The 24,106-nt window shown below is 37.5% G+C and overlaps 1 protein-coding gene across 3 annotated transcripts in view; it reads left to right on the forward strand.

Annotated features, from left to right (window-relative positions):
* FTO (FTO alpha-ketoglutarate dependent dioxygenase) overlaps positions 1 to 24,106 on the forward strand; it is a 227,662-nt gene that overhangs the window by 81,956 nt on the left and 121,600 nt on the right. For all 3 annotated transcript variants that reach the window (XM_063167787.1, XM_063167790.1, XM_063167788.1), the window contains one exon: positions 17,216 to 17,340. In XM_063167787.1, the coding sequence (XP_063023857.1) occupies positions 17,216 to 17,340 (125 nt within the window). The remainder of the gene's footprint in view (positions 1 to 17,215; positions 17,341 to 24,106) is intronic.

Below are 24,106 nucleotides of genomic sequence, written 5' to 3' on the forward strand. Positions count from 1 at the left end.
ACATAGCCAGCAAAATCTATTTTCTGTCTAGCTAAGTAAAGGAGAGGACAGATGAAAAAATTCCCTGGGCGAATGAATTCTTATGAACAGTGATGAATCTTTTCCCTTTGCTATATTAATTTTACTGTATTGTTAGGAAAGAAAAAAATTCTAACTTGTATTTCTGTGTGTGTTTTTCATATTCAAGTTTATCATATTGAGGTGAGAAATTTAGAATATCTCTCCTAGACCATGTTGTAGCTCACATTTCTAACCATAGGGAAAAGTTAGCCTTTAGGATAGTTTCCAGAGAGTTGCAATGGTTTGTGAATGAAATAGACTTTAAAATTCTGTGAAAATCTGGGGTTTGGGGTGAGGTGAAAAACTCAAAATTTCCTAGGAATTTCCTTTCTCCTAATTGATTATGAACAATATGTTTTCAGAAGCTTTGCCATATCTTGACTTAAATTATCTTAAAATTTTGGGCCTACAATTCTGTTTCTTAAACACAAGTTTTGATACCTGCTTCGGAAGCTACTGTCGTGCAGAAAAATACAGAATTTTCTCATATAGGCTTTGCAGCAGGTTGGGCACAGAGGAAGAATAAGAAGAGAGAGATTTCCCTGCCAAACAGTAATAACCCTTTGAGTAATTTTCATCATCACTGGTTTATTTTCTACCTGGTCATGGTCCTGGCTTCTAGTTCTGGAGGATTCCTTTCCCCTCCCAGTGAAACTGCTCAGCCTTGACCCGTGGTTGGAGTTCAGTGTTTGCACTTAGAGACAAAACAGCTCTGCCTTTTCTGGTGCTGCTTCCATCTGGGACTTGGTGCTGTTGTTAATAAGCTTACACTCCTCTTCTCTGGGCCAATTCTTTCTTATTTCCACAATTACTTCTTAAGTAACTCCCTCTAGCAAAGTATGCTTTGTAGAACTCACCATTAGAAGCAATTTGATAGTCCTTTTTGTGAACTATGCCAGTCACTGGATATTTCTGTTTGGGCTGAAAAGTCAAAATGAACTATGGAGTGCTCAGTTGTTGTATTGTGATTTAATTTTTTTCTTTGCTGAGGTGGAGGAGTTAATGTAGGTTATAGCTCAGAAGTGAGGCTATGAGACATTATTTGAATTTTTTTTAATTAGTGTATTGTGACCCTCAAGATGTACAGGCTTTTTTTTGACTGGGAAGAAAACAGCTCTCTTTAAAAAGTTTATTGCAAAGTAAATGGCTAAAATGGAGCTGCAGTTACTTGAAAGAGACAAATATACATTCATTATTTCCTGAGTATGTTGTTTTTACAGGAAAGCAAAGGAAGCAATGGCTGGGTGTCATTAAGGAGTAGCTCGTGGAAAGCAGTGAAATGAGCAATGAGACTTGTAAAGTGTCATGAAAACTGAAACACCAGGGTACAAAGTACTGCTTATCCTCCCAGATATGGATACCATATGGCAACATGAAGGGAAATAGAGAGTAGGAGACAAGAATCCTATTATTCTCACACTTTCATTTGCTTGCTATTTGCTTTGGGCAAATGACTAAAGAAGTTGTGCCTGAACCTTCTTCTGGCACAGTATTTATTGACAAGACACCTGCCTTCCCTGTCAGACTCCTTGAAGTTTCTTTGGTGTAATTCCAGCTTTGGCACTTCTGATTATAAATTTATTGTTGTTTTTCCTATAGTGTTGAAATAATCTCTTACTGGCTGTTCCTAAGTTAAAATCTATATTAATTTTCTGGTAGGATATCCCTTTCTTCTCTTACATCATTTCACTTATTTTCCTTAAGAACGACAGTGTGTTGTGGTGGGTTCTTGCTGTCCTTGAAATCTCTGCCTCCTCCTTTTTTTCTTTATCTGCAAGTTGCCATTTCTGGACAACTTTCTACGTCTCTCTTTTATGTATCTTTGGAATCAAATGGGCTGATTGGGAGTGCTTGGGAAGATGTGGAAAGGATCTGGAAAGGCAGTTATGTGGTCCATGTAGCTTTGGAATGGCACAGAGGAGAGGGGTCTTTATCAGCTCTCCAGAGGCTGACACAGCTCTGGGAAGATTCTGTCACCTCCTCCCTCACCCGATTTCTCCTTTCCACCTCCTGAGTACACACCTGTCTACCACCCAGTGTTTTCTTCATTTATAACAGTTCCACAGCAGTTTCATATTTCTCTGAAGTTAACAGATCTTCCTTAAATATTAAACTAAGTCCTACCAATATACAGTACAGTTATCTTCACCGTAACAGTTCCTTAAAATGGCAAATCTGGCAAGTTTCACCTTTGCTCTTCTGACTTTGTGTCTGTGAAACCATAATTGAGAATTTCTGATGATGTCCCCCAAAGTTAATGGCTGGTAGATAAAACCAAAGCCAACAGCATTGCAAGACCAGGGAAAGCATCCAGTCTTTCGTTGTTGCTTAGACTGAAACTTTCACCTATTTTGCCTCGTTCCATCTGAGGGGATCATTGATGTATTTGGCTTTGCCTTCACTAAAGGCTGTGGGAATGAGCAGCTGTTTGACTGTGTTGCAGCAAGAAAATGTGATTTTAAGAGCAGGTTCTTTTGTCATGGCAATGGGTACTATGTCAAGAAAGAACAAGAAAAGCTGCTCAGAAAGGTTGTATGGGAGGTCGAGAAAATAGTGCAAAACTCCACAGAAGATGTTACAAAGGGGGCCCCTGATTTATAAGGTTTATGCTTTTTGTGTTGTAATTGTGAAAATTAAGGCTTCATGTGTCATATCAGACTGTTGTGGGCATGAGGTGGTGAAATTACAGATAATAAATTACTGTTCTTTATGCTGAAGCTGTATAACCTAATTCTCCTAATTTTAGCACCACAAGGAAGTGCAGTTTAGTGCTTCTCTGTGCTATGGAGTTTAATGCAAATGTTTGAACTTTCCTGTGGTCTAGGAAAGCTGGCATTTTAAGAAGTATTTCATAGTTGCATAGGTTACCATTACAGTATTATAATGACTTTGCAGTGCTTTGTTCAATAGAACACTGGCCTATTTGTGGGGAAAAATGTCCAAAGGACATCCTAACTTCTGTTCTCTACAGAAGTGTTTGATATGACACAGCATTAAGGGATAGAATCAACCCCATGCATTCTCAATTTCAGAAAGAGGGGGGGAAATCTGAAATACGAAGCTATTCCCACTAGAAATGTTGTAAATCTTACAAAATATATAAGCTTTCCTCTTGAACATACATCAAAGGCATAAAACTTGGGAGATTAAAATATGTTTTTAATCTTAGTTTGATGAGCAAAACTTTCACTGTAATATTTATTATGAGAGGCTCTACTTGTGTTGCCTCTTCCCTTTGTTCTGTTTATATATGACTTCCTTTCTTCCAAAAAAAGTAGGAAGTATCGTTTTCACAAAGCTGAAGGATATTGCAATGGTTTGTTCATTTAAGCTGAATTGCAGGCCCACGTGGCAGACACAAACTTTTCTTTTATTGTCCTGGGTCCCAGAGGACAAGCAATGCTTTCTGATGGCTTCCCATGAATGCCTTTCATTTGTGGAGGAGTTTCAGTGGCTTATGCTGACTGTACAAAGATCAAACAGGCAGGAAAATTGTGGTTTTATGAAACTTAGCCAAGATCTTTGTTATTTTCTCAGAAGTTTTTCCTCTCTAACCCTATTTTTTAAGGACAATATTAGGACAATTAGTTTTAGCGACTGATGGGGAAAAAAAGATTGTTCTATCATTTTCTCTTTAAAAATTAAGTATTTTCTTGGTTATTAGAAAATTTGTAAGCATGTTTAAAGAAACTACTGACCATAATTACAGTCTGTCTTTATTGCATTTGGAATCAATGGTATCCAAAATTAAGCTTTAAAAAATGTTGTGGCTGTTTGGTCCTGCAATTTGATCTATTTTGGTCCACTGCGCCTGCCGAGTTTTGCTGAAATCACTCAGTTGGGTTTTTTTTCGCCTGGGTACAAAGGTCTGTCAGACAGATTTGATTGTGATTTGACCTGTCAAAGTCTCATTTGTTTCAAGAACAGTGTTTTTTCTCTCAACAGGTTCTCTTAGCATTCATTACAGAGATTTCCTTTTTGCTCAGCTGTTGGCAAGCTTAAGTATTGGAAAGAGATGTGCAGACCACAACGTCTTTTTAACTGCAGCAATGGCATGTTTTGCCAGCAATACATAATTCTCACTGTGTTACTCATATAAAACCTCATGTTTTTCATATTAATTCATTTTTTGTTGAATAAAACTAAAATGTCCTAAGTTTCTGAAGTGAAACCTGTAGCATCTTTAGGGGTCAGCCGTGGCTGTAACTTGAACAGCTGTACAACATGCATCCTAGATTGTTTTTAATTGTCTTCCCTTTCTCTAACAGCAGTAATTCTTGTTTATATTGTCAAGAACCTTTCCACCAAGCACAAGAGCACCATACTTTAAGGTCACATGCTTAACCCCACTGCGGGGCTACAATGTAAATGGGCCCCTTTTGTTTTCATTAATGTGTGAGGGGTGGGTGCGAGGCAAGGCTGTTCACAAGGCTTAAATAACTTATTGTAAAAGTCTCCTAAAGAAAGCATATTTTGTCTCCATACCACAGTTGTTTAGCATTACTCTTGTGCATCCAACCGACAGCCAGTTTGGCAATGGATTTTGTGTGTCATTTTGTTCTTTTGACCTGTGATGCTTTTTTTTTTTTTCTTTTTTTCTTTTTTTTTAACCGAGCTAATGGATTCACCTCAAATAATACAAAATGAAGAAGCTTTTTCTCCTTCTGTTCCTGATAGCCTGAAAAGTAGTAAACAAAGCTGGATCTGCTCTTTTCCACCCCAAACCCTTTACATAACAATTTGCCAGCTACTGTTTCTGTGTTGATGAATAGGTTTAAAATTAAGACTTTCTAAAAATGTCAAATTAAAATAGTATTCTCAGTGCTTTTAATCAGTTAAAAATTAACAAAGCATAGCCTTTTGAAATGGCTTCAAGAGTTTGAAGTTTTTTTCCAACCTTTCACCAATGTATGAAGGAAGAAATAGATTGAAATATTACAGGTTGTTTTGATTATCTGGACTTTGCCCTGAGACCCAGGATTTCACATGATTTCAAACCCAGTGATGATGGTAATTTTTGGCTGTCACTTTTAGTTGATTTTTTAGGCCAAAATAACTTGAAAAAAGTTGCAGTCATGCTTTTAATTGCTGCACAGGGTCATAAAGGGAGCCATTTGGGGGGGGGGCATATATCACTTTTTCCTCAGGATGAAAACTCCTCAATATGAACATAAGCTCATAGTATTTGGTTGTTCTATTTTAAATGGAAATCCTGTGACAATTTTTCACAAATGCTTCTTAAAATACTCCTTTTCCTCCTAGTAGCTGCTATGCTCTTGGGCTTTTGGCAGAGACATTTTGTCTTGGGTTTTCATTTTCTTACAGTACTTCTCTTGGAAGAGCAACTTACTATATCTAGTGATCTCTCCAGTATGGCAATAACTGATTTGACTAGTTGTAAACAGGATGAAATCTGCCAGCCTTAAAAGATTATGTAGAACTCAAGCACACAGTGGTATTTTGATATTTAAGGAGCTCTTTTAATAAATATTTACGAAAAAATTTCTTGAAACAAAAAGAAAAGTATAGTATTTAAAATGGCAGTAAATATGAGTCTTTGAGTATGCAGTCTTGACAGAGTTGCTGCTGAATAGGAAAAAATAGTCAAATATTGTTAAAAAGCAGTCCATATCCTAATGAAAATGTTTTAGCTTTTTTTTCCTAGAGGAATGTAGTTATCCTTAAAGATTGATTTGGTACACATAAAAAGATTGCATAATGACATCCTAAATAAAAAATTTAAAAGTGGAAAAAAAATAAGAACACCGACTCCAGAATTCAAATGCTGAGGAGAGACACCGGTTTATCAGATGACATGTTTTCCTCTTTAGGAAGAGAAATATTTTTTATTAATAACTTTATTAATTTAACATTAATAGTTCAGGTGATTGTTTGCCTAGGCTGTTCCTCTAACATGTGCTCTGAAGTGTGATTTGCCCTGTAGCTCATGGTAAAGCAGGAGGTGAAGCAGGTAGACAGTGACAGTACATGGAGATTTTTAGAGCTCTGGCACAGCTTGTCATGATGTATTTTAACAGTGGAGGTTTTTGTATGAGAGAACACAGGTCAAACCCTTCTCCACAAATTGCCATTTTTCATTTCTGCAGCAGCCAAGGAGACACAAAAGCTTTTTTGGGCGGGTGGAGAACATGTCCTTTGTGGCATGTCCTCAGTACGTGTCTGTTAAGGATGCTGAGGCAGTTTGTGTTAATGCATCCTTGACATTGCTTTTTACCAGTGGATTAAGGGTTCCTGCTGGAAGAGTGCAGAGGTGATTAGGCAGCCACCTCTGACCTCTCTCTTAAGTTGGACTTCGCAGCTGAACTTGAGAACCCATATCTTGTTTCACGTGCCTGTAGAAGGAAGAGTTGGTGAGTGCTGAGGCAGGAGCTGGGAATGTTGTGGTGCAGGGTAACAGAATGCACTGTTAAGGGGTGTCTGAGCTGTAACAGCACTGTCTGTTTTCCAAATTATATTGTCCTAATTTCTGGGCACCTCATGCAAATATCAACTCTGTTGAGGTGTCAGAATCTGCAGCACGTGATTTTTGTTTTGGAGAGAAATCAGTGTGCATAGGTTTGTGTATGTTTGATCTGGTGATCACACTGTTTGTTTTCTTTGTTTGGCACATGAATCAGATGATTAAAGTTTATTTTCCCTGATTGAATGCTGTTATATTAATGAAAATTGTTTGCTTTTTTTTTTTTTTGATGTAGTGAAATTTTCAAATAGTTGGGCATTTCAATCTTATTCTTCAGTGTTGTAGCTTGGTATTTTACTGGAACACAGCTCAATCAGACTAATCAATAGCTGCCTACAGTTGGCATTAACAGCCTTATAAAGTGTAGACTTTACAGATACACTGCATTCAGAAGAGAAATAAATAGCAATATATGTTAGTGAGCTCCTGGGGAATGGAAGTTGGCAGCTGAGGATGAGAACCTCAGTGGGAGTTGATGTGTCCTTGGAAGGGGTAGAGGTGAGTGTTCCTTGGGTTAATGCTCCAGATCCATGATGCTGCCCTGAAATTAACTGGAATGTGATTAAACAGTAACTGTGGGTGTTTGGTATCCTGGTGTGTCTACAATACAGCAAACATAGGTTTACACATGTAAGATTAGATGGAGTTTTAATATTCTTTAGTTTAGGAGGATCTGTGGTTTGTGTATTTTTTTTTATTTTCTTAATTCTTGAAAATAAAAGTGTAGTTTTCTTTTGAGCCTACAGGATGTAAAGTTTGAGCCAACTTATTAATTATAGTTCAAGATTGTAATTTTGCAATTATCTTTTTTCTTGTAACATTTGTGTTGTCTTTATGTAATAGTAAGATATATTCCCCTTTATAACTTTTAATAGAAAATTAGTGTCCATATATAAGTGGCATATATATATATTACAGGTTTATGTAGTTTTATGCTCTAATTAGTCAGAATGACATGTGCAAAACTTTATTCCTGAACATGCTCTGAGTGCAAGAGAATTAAGAGTAAGTATTTGTCTTCCTATTTCAGGAGGAATCTGTATTTAGTGTGAGTACTGAATTCAAACTAGTTATGGTACATATTTTGGGCAACTGTTAGAAGTAAGTTAAGTCAGTAGGCTTTTCTGTTTGTTCTCCTTTGTCAGCTCCACCATTTTTAATATTTGCTAGTGCATTGCATTTTGTTGTACATTTTACACTGCATGTCATCAGCATTTTCATGGCCCGTATGTGAAGTACCTAGCCCATGGTTTGATGTCAAATATTGCTATGTACTGTAACAAAACTGGAAGAGAATGGAACACTGAAAACAGCCTAGTTTTCTGTTGAGGAATGAGGATCATAGCTTCCAAAAAAGCGTATTTCCTAATGCTGTTGTCATCAACTACTGGCGATGTCTGGTGTTGTTCTCCTTGCTGCTTCGCAATGTCATGTTCCCCATACATTAAATACATGTAGTGTAGCAGGCTCTGTTTTGGTTTTATTTCCTGTGTTCTTCCCAGCAGTGTGCTCTCAGTTTTTGCCATGACAGCTGGTATCACTACTGCACTTAAATGATTATGAATTTTAAATCTTCACAATGGTGTGCCGTGGTGTCACTGGGGGTAATGAAGTTGTTACTTGAGCCAAGTGTGACAAAACCTCATTTTTGAAAAACCCTGGTGAGAATCTCATTCTCACAGGGATATCCACAGACCTGGTGCCTTTAGTGCTGTGAGGATGGTATTGAACCCCTTATGTCATTTGAAGATATGATTCAGCTGTATGTGGTTATCTTGCATATGTACTAAATTGCTGTTCTGCTGTGGCATGTGTCTTAGACAAAGCATGCCCACAGGCACTTCTGGACATGTGGCTTGCTGGTTCATTTGATTGTGGCTTGCAGCTTCTTCATTCTGCAGTGTTTAACCCGTTCTGTAACTTGGCATTCTGTTTTAAATTATTTCAATAAAACTAATGACACTGGAAATACACTTCAAATTTCTGCACAACTATATTTTAGACAGTGTGTTAAAAGATATTGTGACTAAGGCAGTAAGTAGCTTGATGGCAACAGGTTGTGGCTTCAGTGATGGGAGGAAAATGCTGATATTCTAGGCTTTTCCATACTAAACAGATATTGAGATGTGCTGTTTGAGAAAATTAGTAATGTGGCATATAATTAAACACTAAAAAAAAAATATAATAATGATTTCAGACACTAGCATTCACTGCTTTCCATTTATCTTTGTAGCTTGTGTATGTTTAATTTTTTTTTTTGGTGACTATTACTGTTACCTTTAGAGATTCCAGTTTGCATTTTGAGTGCTACAAAGAGCACAGATTTAGTTCAGAGATTTTGGTAGAAGTTTGCATCTATAAATATTTTAAGAGAAGCTGGTGTGTAGTTTAGAGTATTAGGGCTTCAGTATAAATTCGATGAGTCAAAGCAATGCCTCACATCTCAAATTATTTCATTAGAATCAGTAAAATTATATGAGTGTTTAATTTGAACTACAGTTCATTTCAGTGCCTGTGAGATAGTATTACCTACTTTTGGCTTCGAAGCCCATCCTTTTTTCCTCTCATCTCTCCTCCACCCTAAATTATTCATAATAGATGATTATGTTAATTTTGAGATGCTAAGAAAGTTACTGGGTACTCTTTCGAGTTCTTCTGAATGCATAAAATCATTTGTTGTATAATTCTTCAGTGCTCATTAGAACTGCACATGATTGTTGATGATGCAAATTCGGAGTGCTGGCTGAGTGAGCCTGTGCAGGTTGTGCTCAGTGTGATTCAGCACTGCAAAATCTAAGCTGTCCAGAGTGCAGATTAGCCAAGTGACTCTTGTAGTGCATCTTAGCTCAACTGATTTCAGCAATAGCAGATAATCACTGAAGCATGCACTGCTGTGCAGTCCTTCAGAACTTAAGTGTTTGGTGTAACTACTGTTTGCATGTGACCAAGATGGAAAAAAGGGAGGTGTATACAAAGGAGTGAATTATAACAAAGAACACTTTCTGCTTCAGTTCTTGTTCAGAAAACATATGTTCAGCCATGCAGGCAACAGTTGGGGTAAAGACACTGTAGGTTTGGAAACAAAAGGCGTGTTCTTTTCTTGCATTCACAATGTTCTCAAACATATTCACTTGTTAGGGACTGGCCTGTCAGCTGGATCTTCTTGCAAGCGTGATTTCTTTTTCCTGACTTCTTTCAAAAGCTTTTTCCCCGCAATGTTTTACACTTCATATAATCCACTATGCATGCTAGGCCTGGCTAGTCTTTGTGCTATTGATGATTCAGAGGTGGAGGGGCCATGCTCTGGGAGAATGTGGCTGTAGGGTAACCTTTCAGTCACCCATACATCTGAAGATGCTAAGCCACTCTTATTCCATGTATCTTAAGTGGTTTGGTTGCTCTTCCATGATGAGGTGGCTTATACTTTAGAACGCTGCCAAACCAATTAATGCAGCAAGCATATTTTGAAAGTGTTGATCTTTTTACATTTTTTAGTTTGTAACTGCATATTGAAAATCTCACAGAGACTCATCCTAACTGCTTAAATCATCCTGTAAAAATAATTTTTTTCCCGTCAATTGGAAATTCATTCAGTTTTGGCATGCCAGAGTAACCAAAAATTACTTGGGCATTACTTCTGTTTGGATTCCTTTTTCCTAAATATATGGTTCAAGACCCTGGTATAAATATTCTTATATAGGCATAAAGGTAATGCTTATTTCCAAATTAGCTCAACCTGGTTTAATTTATGACTTTTAAACTCATATGGCTGGAAAATGTACTGCTTTAGCTCCACAGGTATAGATAAATGGAACAACTTTCTAGTGCAGACAAAACCTGCAGTTTCTTTGGAAATGTCGAAGTGATCTACTCGCTGTAGGTTTTTCTAGGTCAAACTACTCATCTATCAAGTCAGGTATTCATCCTTTGTTGTCAGCAGTGAATACCTCAAAGCCAGGCAGGGCTGCCTACATTTTAATGCATGTCGACTTGTATATAGAGCTTAAGCATATGTCTGACTTTAAGCATTCTGCTCTATAATTGGGTTATGTACATGTTTAGTTTTGATGTGCGCCATTGAATATAATGGTAGGGGAGAATGTAAAATCTTTGTGGCAATGGTTTCACACCAGCAACTTGAGTTTCCATTCCTTTTATGCTACAGAAATGATGTTTCTTTTGTAAAATTCTCTATTCTTTATATTTTATTTAAAAACAGACATAATGTTTGTCTTAAACCCCATGATGTTATGTTGAAAGTTCTCAATCAATAACCAGAACAGTTAGGCAGTTTTGTGTTGGCTTGCAGATTATTCATGTGTTTTGTTGCAGTATTAATAGTGTTATCTGAATTCTCAGCCTGGTAAATTACCACTGATGAATGTCCAATGATTAGAATTTCCCATATAAGATCCTTCAGACCATGAGGACCATTTACTCAACTAGAAAATCCTCAGACAAGAAAACTTCATGTAAATATTTTCTATTGGAAGGTGCCAGCAAATGCATCCTTGCCAACGTACGTCAAAACTGCCAGAAGATCTGTGAGGATGGGGATTAACTTTTTAACACTGTCATCCTAAGAGCTTTGACAGGGAAACATTATTTAAATGTTTTTTCTTTGACTGAAAAGATGTTAACAGTAGATAAAACTAATATAGAGCAGTTAATGATACTGACATACATTCCAAGTCTGCACCTTTTTCTTTTCTTGAGGTCTGTGTCAGAAATCCTTGAGAATACTACAGCTTTAAAATAAATTGTCCTTCCTTCTCAAATGAAATTTGATGACTTGTCTCCAGTCTGATAAAAGAAGGCACTTGCTAGCATATTGCTTCTTTTGAGGAATTTTCTTTTGTTTTATAGGCTTCTTAAAAATAAATTGTTTTAGATGTTGCAGTGACTTCTCTGAATCTCAGAAAATAGTTAATAATAATTTCTTTTCTTTCAGTTCCCGTGAGCCTACCTTCATTGCACAGTTTGCATATAACAGCTAGTAAGAGTAGAATGTACTGAACCTTAAACAAATCTATTAGGATCACCATGGCAAGAAACTGGGAAAATGGCAGGAAAAACGAACAATGATTTTGTAAACCCTCCAAAGGTCAGAAAAAGGCTTTCAGTAAGTATGCAGAGGCTAGAAATCAAATCCCATTTCCTATCATAAGAAACCAGTTGTTGTAGCAGCAGTGGTTAATGTACTGTATGTGAAAGATTTAAGACTAGTTGGAAAGCTTTGCTTCTGTTTTATTAGGCTGCTATTGAAAAGCCAACAGCATAACTTCAACTAGGTGCTTTGAGATTTCTTAATGGGCTGTCAAGGGCAAGACACCAGGTCTGTGCTATACTAGCTCTTTCCTGTACATTAAAACAACAGGGGCCAAATGATCATATACAGAAGTATGAATTACTTGATGCTTTCTCTGTTCCATATGGTCAGCCATGTCTTTGGCAATTAATCATGTACAGAATCAGTTGAGTGCTCTCTGAAGCATTGAAGTCAACATTTAGTTGTACCTGTGCCAGTGGGGGCAGTGGGGGTTGCGAGTGTAAAATAGCAGGATGAGGAGCTGCTGGCGCCGAAGCCAGAGCAGCTGGCTTCTATAAACAACACTTTTTTCCTCTTTACCTTTTTTTTTTTTTTTTAACTTTCTTTGACAAACATGACTCATTTTTCAATATCATCCAGAACATGAGGGTTGCTGAGTGAAACTGTGATATCTGGCATAGTGAATTAATAAACAAAAGGCAGAGAATTGGGTTTAATGTGCCCAAATTACCGGGTGATAACTTAAACCATGCTGGCTGTTTCCATTGTATCAGTGGAAATGGGCACATTTGCTCGTATTTTAAGTAGAAATTTTAAAAGTAGAGAAGAAATGAGCAGGGTTTTGTAATCAATTACTAGCTTTTTTTATCATGGAGGAGTTACAACATGTTAAATTAACGTGGCCTAATAGATTTCAGGTTCTTTTTCCCTCCCCTCTAAAAGGGACCATGTTCTAGTTTCATAGAATTTCATCAGGAAACTTCTGTCACTGAAAGCAAATAAAATGACAAAATTAACAGGGAAAATACAGAACAACATTTTAGCCCTACTTACAGATTTTACTCTTTGATTTTCCTTACTGTATTAGCTACTGATTTTTTTAGAGATGACTGCTATGTTAAAGTAGAAGTGGTTGGTAAAGATTCAGAACATTACCCTATTTAAACTGGTGGTGAGTAAATTAAATCTTAACTTGGAGTGAAAAATCTGATTTGTTGACCCAACAAAGTAGGACCAAGAGGCAAACTGTCCCAAGTGCCACTTTAGCTCAGACTGAAGGCTAATTTGTTTGACAGAACACTAAGCTTCATGTCTCCAGTTATACAGTGTTACTAACCTTATGTCTGACTCCTCATGAGGTCTGTATTGAAGGAAGGAAGGAAAAAATCTAGCTTTATAAGATGGAAAATGTACCAGTGTGGGGTTTGGAGTGTTTAGATGTTGGTTTTTCTTGCTTGTCTGTAGACATGTTGTGATATTCACCCAGGACACACAGTTCGGCAGGGTAGTGGCCTGTGGATGTTAAAACAGTTTCTTCTGCTGCATATCTAAGGAAAAATATTGTAAACCTGTTACAATACTTAGATTGGCTTTGTAATGGATCTACATTTGTGTGTATATCCAAGATGAATAGAAAGACTTGGTTATAACAGCTTCTATTCAGTCCTCTGTCGCTGATATATTTTGTTGGTGATAATGAGAGAAATTGAGTGTTGGTCTCTTGAAATCTGATCTTAGAACCTTCCTTTCTTACATAATGAGAGAAGATGCTCTGATGGCTCCTGCCTGATATGCCTAAATTTAGTTCTGCTGCTGTACCAGGAGGAAGGCAAAGAGTACAGTTTCCTAAATACTATGTTTAATGTAAAAGGCTGGATTTGCTCCTGATACATGTGTACTTAGACACACGTGTGTGTGTGTGTGTGTGTGTGTATAACTTTAGGCTTTTTGAGAGGTGAGTTGTGTGTTTTTAAGACTTATGCCATTTGGGTTGTACAAGGAAAGCCCTAAATACACTAATAGATCAGTAAGGAGAATTGGGTAAGCTTTACTGAAAATACTCGTAGTATTGCTTATTAAAGTGGTATGCTGGCCAATGAGACAAGGAGTTGCTTCCCACAAGTGAAAAGCAATTCGTGTAATCTCCTTGCTTAGGTTGTCCAGGATATGTTTTTTGACAGCTCAGGAAGCAGAAGAAAGAAAGTTTCACCAGTTTGTAAACATTACCATCCTCAAGAATCTCTGTGAACACAAGGATGAGATAAGACAGGCTGTAGGGCTGGTTGCATTGTTTATTTATTCTACTGTCCTGCAGTCCCAAGTGTGCTGAAAACCCCTGAGTCAGTGCTGAGCCCGGTTCAGAATTGTGAAGGCTTCACTCAGCATTGGGCAAAGGGGGCCTCTGCAGGCAATTATCTGTCATTAAAAGAACTGAGACACAAGATCAGATTTTCTTTGATGGGATGTGCAACTGTAGTGATGTTCAAAAGAAGGTCATTCCTGCTCTGTGGAGCAGGGGTTGTATCAGCTGGGTTTCTGATGGGTTTTTATCAGCGCTGATGTGAGGAAATGGCTTTCCCAGCTGATAACATCTTTGACCGAGTTTCTTGAACCCTTGACCTTTATCAGTTGAGGTATATATCGAATCCCCTTGTTAAAAAAAAAAAATCCAAAACCAAGTTACACGGAAAAGACAACTTTCAAAGGAACATGCTTTATAATATTATTTTACCCAGAATGCTACTTTATTTGTTACAATTCAAGATTTTTATTGCCGTTATAAGAATAGCAAGTTATTAAGGAATGCCTCTATAAAAGCTACACATCAAGCTCTGCACTGGCATTCCAGGTGACCTTGCTGCCCTTTCAGCACTGTTAGAAAACAAGTAAATCAGTTAAATTGCTATGTATTGTTGTTGTGTGTTGCTTAATAATACTATTTCACCCTGCAGGTAGCTGTGACTGTACTCACAGGGCTCAATAAAGAAGCGTTTATGATGTCAGTGTCAAACTATGCGTTTGACTTGAGCCATGTACATCACCACATAAATGAAAGGTGTTAACAGAAGGCTGGAGCAATATAATTATATTCTCAGGAAAAAATAAATTATGTTCAGTTTCCGGAATTATGATGTTTCTGTAGATGGAGGGGACTTTACTTGATGAAACTCAGGACCAAACTTGCAATTTCACCAGGTCAACAGAATTCATACCATATCACATACAGTGTGATGGTGAATACTTGGAGAAGTGATCATCCATCTCTGACTGATAATACTCTATTGACATCATCTTTTCATCAGATTTTCACTGAAAGTTCTTTAGCAACTCCCAGTTTTCCATGCTCTGCACTTTGTGGATCATTTATTTAGGAGATCTTGATGTGTGTTGCAGCAAATAACTGTACTTTAACTTTGTGAGGCATGGCATCATTAAACTTGGGACTTTGCTCAAGTTTTGGGGAGAAGCAGACATCTCACCATCACCAGTGGATTTTCCTGGCCCTCTGTGAATCAAATGGCCATCCAACCATTCTGAAAGGGAAATCTTGGTGGACTGTGGCCTTGCTGTATGGCTACAGTCTGATCATCCTATAATACAGGGGTAAACTCTGGTTGTAGTGCTCTGTCAGGTCTTGTACATGATAAATACAAAAGTTAAATCCTAAGGTGTATTTTTTGTGAGTGACAAGGAGTGTTAATTTTCACTCCAAAAATTTCTTTAATTTTCCATTAAAGAATGTACATTAGCTCATGTGAGTGTGTTTCACTTGCTGAAGTCCTCTATCAAATCCTGCTTCAAACTGTGCAGCTGCTGGAAATGAGGCTCTGAGGTCAGGATTGTTGAAGTTGGCGGATATTGGAGCTTGTGGAAAAGATGTTGTAGGTCAGTGCAAGGGAAACCCATGTCATGGAATCCTTATCTGAAATTGCTCTCTGGCTTTTTGTTTGCTTTGTAATGTCAAAGCAGGGTCAAGAATGTGATCTGTACAGACAGAGTTTTGAACATTTGGGGTTTTTACAAGAAAATGTTCTTTTTGATGTTTAAGTCCCATATGATGGGCTAATGCCTTTTGGTAGGCCAACTGGTAGAGCTGGGAGGTGGGGAGAAAGATGCTTTTTTGTCTTCTTTTGTGATGCTGGTGCAATAAAGTTATTTTCTGTCTCTGTGAACCCTCATGCTTCTGTCTTGGAATGACCATAGCAGTAACAATGCTACTCCTGCTTTTCATAGCTTAAGAAATGTATTATCTGTGTGTTATAGTTTCTTGTGGAAAAAAACCCAAAAACCTATCAGAAAGAGGATACATCTCTGTTTTCACAAACTAGAGATAATAACAATTCTCTCACGGAATTCCCAGAGGAATTTTAGTAGGGCAGGACAGAATGTAATGGGTATGTGATGTTGAGGAGGAGGCAAAATGCCATGTGTTTTGTCACATTGTTCCAATGAGGCAGGCTATGCTGGGAATAGGAATTGCAGCTCGTGGTTTTATTTGGTTGTGTTTTCAAACTCACATGCACAACTTCCCAGGTCAGAAACTTTTCTTTTTTTGCCTCCTTTTCTGTGGAAAGAAAACAGGTTTGTGCAAGAATTCCATCGGTTCTGTCATCCTTCCCAAAAACATTTAGATTGATATGTTTGCAGAACACCTGACTGGAGGTTAGAATATAAGAAATAATTCCATGTCTATTGGATGCTGGTTAAGGTGAAAAAGGCAATATAATATCTTCACTTGAGGAGACGACTCTCAGTTTCTGCCATGGAGACACTTCTGCACATGGAGGTGTGCACATGGGCACTGGTGGATATAGGACTGGGTTGGTAGCTGAGCATTTCCTTCCCAGCTGGGCAGACATGGGGAAATGCAGGGAAAGAAGAGGAAAAATGGTGCAGGAGTGAGTAGGAAAATATAGGGAGCTGGAGTTAGCTTTGTGGGAGGATGAAGGGTGATAAGAACATCCCCAGTTCTCTTATATCAACATTAACTGTCAGCTCAAGGTTTGGGAAGGCCAGCAACATTTGATCTGCAGAGACTGAATGTCATCCTGCTTCACACATGATTTAAATCCATTGCATGTATATGTGTATATGTAATTTTTGAGCAGTTTTTAATTTATTCCATATGTAAAAAGACTTTATTACTTGTTTATTTGAAGTATTTAATGATAAAGAGAACATGTGGACGTCAGCAGAAATTCCATTCCGCAGATATAGTACAAACAGGTATTTTCTTCAACAGATTTACCAAGGAGCAAAGGGGAGGGTGAAGTCCCCCAAATAAATGCTACATTGAGGAAAATACTGATAATATTTGATACAAGATAATATTTAGAAAATAACTATGCCTCAAGAAAATGTGGGCTAGAATGCACAGTGTCTTAGTGTGATACTTAAGGCAATGAGATTTTAAGGTTTACCTTATGTGCCATGTATATTGATTAAATACCAAATATATGGTGGCCATTTCTAACCATCATTTACTGTATTGATTTGTCAGCAGTGGAACTGTAATAAAAAAAGCTATTGATTTACTGTCCTTATTTGCTTATGGGCTTTTTATTAATTTTACACATTGTTTCCTATTTCTAGATTATAATTTTTATGTGTTTCCTCCCTTTAAGACAAGTCTGGTCCTCTCTGAGGTGAGAAAAGAGCAACAAATTGAGGAACAAAGGAATGAGACCATCAGCTGCTTCCTGCTCCTGCTTAAGGAGAGACAAAAGCTGCGTAAAGAATGGACAGCAAGGTGAGAAGTACTCCTATAAATCCCCTTGAGTGGGGAAAAGTGACTTAAAAATTTTAAATTTTCACTGTTCAAACAGTAATTCCTTGAATAGGATAGTCCATGTTTCTGTGTGGTGGACTGCTCTGTTACTCCTACAGTACAGGCTGCCCTTAACAGCCTGGTAGGCAGCACTCAGATCTGAGGAGTGGTGCCACCTAAAATGCCCTCAGGTTTTCCACCTCTTGCTGACAATACGAGCCAGGCTCTTTGCTGGAATGCTCTGCCAGAACTGCCCTTCTTGGCTCGTGGCACTCCCATTTCCCTGAGGTGTCCTGCTGGAGTTGCTGGATGGTGTTGGGTGAGGTGGGCTCACCTGTACGAACCGCTGGGTTCATGTCCCGGGGCTGTTTCACTGAACCCGAGTCCTTGGAGAGACCTCACTGCCATGGACCTGGAGGTGTTATCAGCAGTATTTAGAATTGTTTATGTTGGTGTTTGGGAAAGTTTGTGTTGTTCGGATATAATCAGAGTGCATTTCAGAAGCACCAGATATGTCATACTTTTAGTTTGTTCAGAAACAGGTGAATGAAAGAGGATTTCCACCGTGTTCCACCTTGTCCTTCTCTTAGGCTGCAAATGAGTTGATGCCACCTTTTTTCAAACCAATGTCTAAAAGCTATAGGTTTTTACTAATTTTATAATGTCTTATTTTCTTATTTGATATTTATATAAAATATCTAGCAATCTGTGAAATTTTTCTGCCAAATATACAGCTTTTACTTAAACCCAGGAGATGTTCCTTACTTACAATTCAACACAGTTTTTAGTCAAAAGTATTTTTAAATCAGATTTTTGTTATTTAAATTCAGCATTTAACTGGCATGATTTTTTTACCTGCACTATTAAAAGTAAAAGGACATCTCTTGTATTTTGCTGGTGTAGTTCCTGAAGACTCTGAGATTGCTTTTAAAATATTATTGGTAGATTTTGGGTCTGACACTTGGGTATCTTTTCTGGTTTAAATAATTAAACAACAAATGAAGTTGGAACATTTTAGGAACTTCCGATAAAAATTGAACATAATTACGCATAGTTATTTTACAAATTGGAGGTTGTGTTTAATAAGTTTTTGTTCCAGTGAGTATGGAATGTATGCTGCTTTCTTAAGATTTCAGAATAAGCTGGCTCTAAAATATTTTCCATATTATCATGTGGGATTTACGTTTTTCTTCTTGAACAATTTAAGGAATTTCTATGGTGATTTTGTTGGTTTTTTTAGTTTGTATTTTTCAATTGGTTGGGGGTTTTTTTTTTGTTTTTTGGGGGGGGTGTTTTTTTGGTTTTATACCTTCCATCACCATTCTTACTAAATAATGCAAATGTTTTAGCTATGTTGGAAACAGAGGAAATCGCTTAAAACTTTTCCCTGGGACAAATGCATCTTTGTTATGAAAGAGAGTAGACAGATCCTAATGAGTGGAATACCTTTATAGAGTTCATTTTGTCTGGCAGTGATTCCCTACGACACAAAGTCATCAGCAGTCATGGCAGCAGTGAGTAATTCAGGAGAGCCGTGGGTTTGTTTCAGCGTGCCTGCTGCCCCACTGGCTGCTCACAGGGGGCTCTGGGGCTGGAGCCAGGCTGCAGCTGGAGACGCGGCCCAGCCCCTGACACAGCCAAGCTGCAGCTCTTGGCAGTGGCAGAGGCACGGGCAGATGAAGTGCAGGCCTTCTTAAACCTAAGCACCTGAAAGAAAATTTCAAGAGCATTGTGCCTTGAAAGTTCCGAAAGAAAGTGTCCTTTGAGTATTAAGTATCCATAATCCTTTTTCTTTCTGTTTGATGTTTCCCATCCCGGTGACCTGTCTGGGAGTCTCATCCGTATGATCTGCATAAAGAGGCTGTTACCATACACCTCACTGGGCTCCATCAAAGCCTCAGCTCGGGGTCTGCAGTGAAACACTGGCTGTGGCAGCCATGGAGCACACGGTGCTGAAAGTTACAAAACGTCCGCCGTGCTACGAGCAGGGCTGCCCATGTTTTAGAGATCAGTCTATTGTGTACTTTGGAATTACATGAGAAAAATGTGCTTGGACAGGAAATAATTAGCACTTGTCGAAGGGCAGGCAATAGGTTACAGTACTTTACTTTCAACAGGCTATCAGGGGATCAGCTAGATTAGATAATAGAATTTTTTTCCTGTGGAAGTTAAATACAGATGACTCTAATTACCTTACATTGTGCATTAGAGAGCAGATTATGAACAGTACAACTTCAAGAAATTTAGGTCAATGAAGGGAGGGCTGCTGGCAGAAAACTTCACTCTGCACTTGGTCTTTGTAGAGTTACATAGTCATTCTGTTCTTTCTTGCATTTTACTTGTGTCATTAACACCTGAGGTAAACAAGAAAACATGTTGGGAGCTGGTAACACAAACTGAAATTTATCCTTTCCCAGAGAAAGGCATATGAACTCTTCTGGTATGTACCTACTCATTTAAGGCGCATTCTTGTGTTACTTACTTTAAGTTGTACCAGTGTTTCTGCCTATTAATGAGCTGGAATGACTCTTTAAGATTTTATTTCAGCTCCACAGCTCAAAACTCATGGCAGTGCGCTTAGTGTTGCACTCGCCATTTCATAGACTTGTGATGCAAAGATGTCATCAGTATCTTAAGTATCTGAGCAGGTCTTCCAGGGATTCAAGTTGTTCCCTGAGTGGTAGTGATCCAAAATACTTCAGGTAGGACTCAATGAATGTCCTCTGAGTGTTAACAGAAATGGTCCAGGGTTTCCAAAGCCCCAGATTTGTTTATACTGCGTGATAGGGCCTGATGGACAGGTTGTTATAGCTGTTAAAGAGCTGCTCTAGCCCTTTGAACTGACCCCTTCTTGACCTCTGCTTGCAGAAGGTCACTGTTCAGCTTATGAAGTGACGGGAACTTCAGATTCTACTGTAATAAACACAGGGTGAAGGGAACAGCTGTGAATTTTGGACTGACCTTGCAAACCTGGATAGACTTTTTAGGGTCACTGTATGATAATGAAAATTGTTACCAAATTATATGGAAATTTAACAGCAATAGTGGGAAAGAGAGGGTGGAGTCTAATGCATTGGGTTTGATAAATGAAGTGTGAAGTTACCCATCTGGCTCTAGACAGCCCTCTTTTTCTCTACGAAAGGGAAACATTTAAAAATAACCATGGTACATCTAGAATCAATGACCCATACAGAGAGCTGGAATAGATCAAGATTTAATGGTGACTGTGGAAGAAATTATCATTTGAAAAGTGAGACAAAGGATGAGAAAGTACAGTTCAATATCTGCACCTGATTCATTTTTAAAAAAGGCTTTAATATTTTTCCCTGTTGATGATGTTATTGACAATTTTATTTTACTTTTTAACTGGAACCAGGAAAGCTGTTATATCAGAAAGAAACAGGGGAAAAAGACAAATAGTTGAATTTCAAGCGAGAATGTTCACTTTTCCTGATCAGGAAGGGCCTGAGAGAGCTGGGCTATAGTTAAATAAAATTGTAGATCTTATTCTCCTGATAGAACTTGTATCATGTTATAATAGCGTTGTCTTTAATGCTTGCATGACATACTGCACTTAATTGGTAGTGGGTTTTTGTTGTATTTTTCATAGACATACATTTACTACCAAGCTAATTTGTCTTCAATAAATCAACAAGAGATTAATTTAAAAGGTAGTGTTTAACTACATTGAAAATATTGAGTGCTAGGAAAAAATATGGTTAGTTAAACCATTGCTAAAGTATGGGGTTTTCAAATGGAAAAATTGTACTAGTCCAAAATGGTTTTATTGTAACACAGATTCTGGTGTCCATTTTGCAATTTCCCTCAGTGAAATTGTGCCATTTCTCTTAGGGGAAATTCAGCCAGGTACTGGAAAATGTGAAGTTTTGGAGACAGACATAATGAAGTGGAAATTTTGATAAAACCATTTATGGTTGTTGAATTTTCATAGTGTTACTTATCCAAATTCTGAAATCTTAACTTCTCTCTAAATAATCATCTAATGACAAATTGACATAGTGAAAACAGAATAAACATTCAATAAATAATCTGTACCAAAGTAATCACAAAATTCTTCTGGTTCATGAGATAAACAGCAAAAAAGTATTAATTGATTATATCTTGTAAAAATCAATAACTTATAACCTTGCATCATTAAAATAACACAGTAAAAAAATCTCTTTTTATGGGGTCATTCTATAACCTATAATATTTTGTAGACTGGGTCACTGTATTTCTAGAATTTTTATATTCTTGCATTTTGCATGGCAGTGGAAAAAGAACCTCTTACTTGTGACAAATCATGTTAGTTTCAGGTTTCAAGTCAGATGTGAGCTATAATTCCTCAGCATTTTTTGCCTTTGTCAAACCCTTTCTTAGATCTCACAATTTTATATAACAATTTAAAGGTATGTATTTTTTTTCTAGTTACAAAGAATACTTATACTGCAGAGGTAGTCTTAGCTCTCAACAGTGAAATCTGGATTTTTATGTCGATTTTTATATAGGAATATAAATTATAAGGGCCTAGTGAGGAAATTGAGTCCTAATCTGGATGACACTCTTCAATTCTATAATAAGAAAAATAAAGAATCTTAGAGTAGAAGCCTAAAATAATGTGCATGTTAAATAAGATACAAAGTGGAAGATTTTATATATTTTATTTTCTGCTTTGAAGAAAAAGTTCATATTTTCTTTCCTTATGCCTAATTTCCTTATATCTTGGAATTTTAGACAATAATTAAGGAGTAATTGAGGCGGATTTTACTCTTTTTAGCTCCAGTAGGAGAAAGTGAGGTTGATGCAAAGAGGGGCCGTGTTTCCTCTGTAGCAGAGGAAATGTTGATGGGTTAAGAAGTAAACATGGGCTTTGGCAAAATCGGAGCTTTTCCTTCCTTTCTGTCACAGGCTTTGTGCATTTTGAGGAACTCATGAATGCTATTTTTCAAATCAAATGTGATAATACCAGTTCAAAGACTTGTTGAAAAATATGGATTTTTTTTAACTCTCACACACCTGGCTGGATGATGAGTATATGAAATAATGTGAAATATTCAGAAAATCCTACAATAGGAGCTACACCAGTTCCCAAGATTTTGCATCCTACAGAAATATATCAAAGTCTGTCAGAGAGTGGGGGGAAGTATTTGTGTTGTTTAAGACTTGTGGTTGTTTTGTGTAGCATGAGAATGAGAGATTTGTTTTTGTTTGCCATGTTGTGGAATCCAGTATCCATGTTTCTGATATTAGTAAGGGTCTCAGTACATACAGCTGTATGATCTCCAGTGTGTTTTTGGGTAACAGTTGTCTTCTCTGGACAATGGGTCTCAGTAAGTTAGCAATGAGCATACACCAAAATTCTCATTCACCATTTTGGAAAACAAAGGGAGAAAAAGAGAAAATTACATTTGGTTTCTTTGACATTCATATTATAAATGTATATGTGTGAATACTTCTTAAAAGAAGAAAATGAAACTGTTCAGCACCAGCAATGTAAGCTAAACCAGGTTTTCAGAACATAAATATATTTAGACAATATGCCAAAAGTAAATTGTGACTGAGTAATCTTGAATACTGTATGTTAATCAGGAAGATGCTTTGAGTCTGACTGAAAACCAACCTTGCAGCTTTCAGATGAATGGAGAAAACACTACAACGTGGATGAAGTTGTCAGGTCTCCTGCTGTAGTTGTGTTTAGACATCAGCTGCCTTTGTTGACCTCTGACTTTTCTCCAGTTGCTTATTGCCAGATTTCTTTTGCTCCTCGTGACCCTTCCTGTTTTCTGCCTCTGTCTTTCACCTGTGTTCCTTGTATGGAGGAGTCTTTGAAGCAGCCAAGCTTGGGATCAATAGGTACAAGTGCTCTTCAGAACAATGGAAATGCAGCTTGATTAAATGCTGCTGTTTAGCTGCTCCTTTGAAACTGTCTTGACCCCTTCCCCTTGGAAATACTGCATGTTTACAAGCTGTGGCTGCTTAGAGAAAATCCTGCCTCTTACCTTGTGATGTCACTGTATACACAGATATATGGTGCAAAAAAACTTACATGGTGTAGCAACCTAACCCAAATTGTATTATAGGGCAGGCTAAGAAAAGCTGCACAACTTCACTCTGTGTCTCTGTGTCGCTTTTGTTTGTGTCACTCTGTCATTAAGGCACTTCATAGGGATTGTTTACTCTGTTTCCTTTATCATTTTAGTTTAATTTTAATGGTTCACTTCTGAAATCCATACACAGATGCGTCATCCTCTACCTGAGTAACTACCAAATGAAACTGCTTTGATTTTTTTTTCTTTTTTGATTTAATGATTTTTTCTTCATGTGCTAGATGAGTTTTTTAAATAATTCAATGGCACTTCCAAAACTGGAAAATTACACAGATTAGTCCTTATTTATAGTGCAATTAAAGTTTCCAAAAAAAATGTGGTAAAGAATTTTCCCAGTCTATCAGAGATTATTATTATTTATGATTTTTATGTTTGGTTTTACTTGGACAGGCTTTTAAAGTCAGCATGGGTGACATTTCCTTATTTATGTAAGCTTTCATAATTGCAGTACAAGAAAGATAGATAGTGTTGTTTTTCCAGTGGCTTGACAATGATTTGTTCACTACCTTTGGGAGACCTGAATGCTGGAAATGGAGATTATTGCATTTCCAGGCTGCAGGGTACTGGAGATTGACTAGATCACAGAGGTGACAAATTTATAATCTGTGGAGACCAAGTGTTAGCCACATCATCAGACAGTT

This window comes from Melospiza melodia, chromosome 13, assembly GCF_035770615.1.
Source record: "Melospiza melodia melodia isolate bMelMel2 chromosome 13, bMelMel2.pri, whole genome shotgun sequence".
Classification (NCBI taxonomy): Eukaryota; Metazoa; Chordata; class Aves; order Passeriformes; family Passerellidae; genus Melospiza; species Melospiza melodia.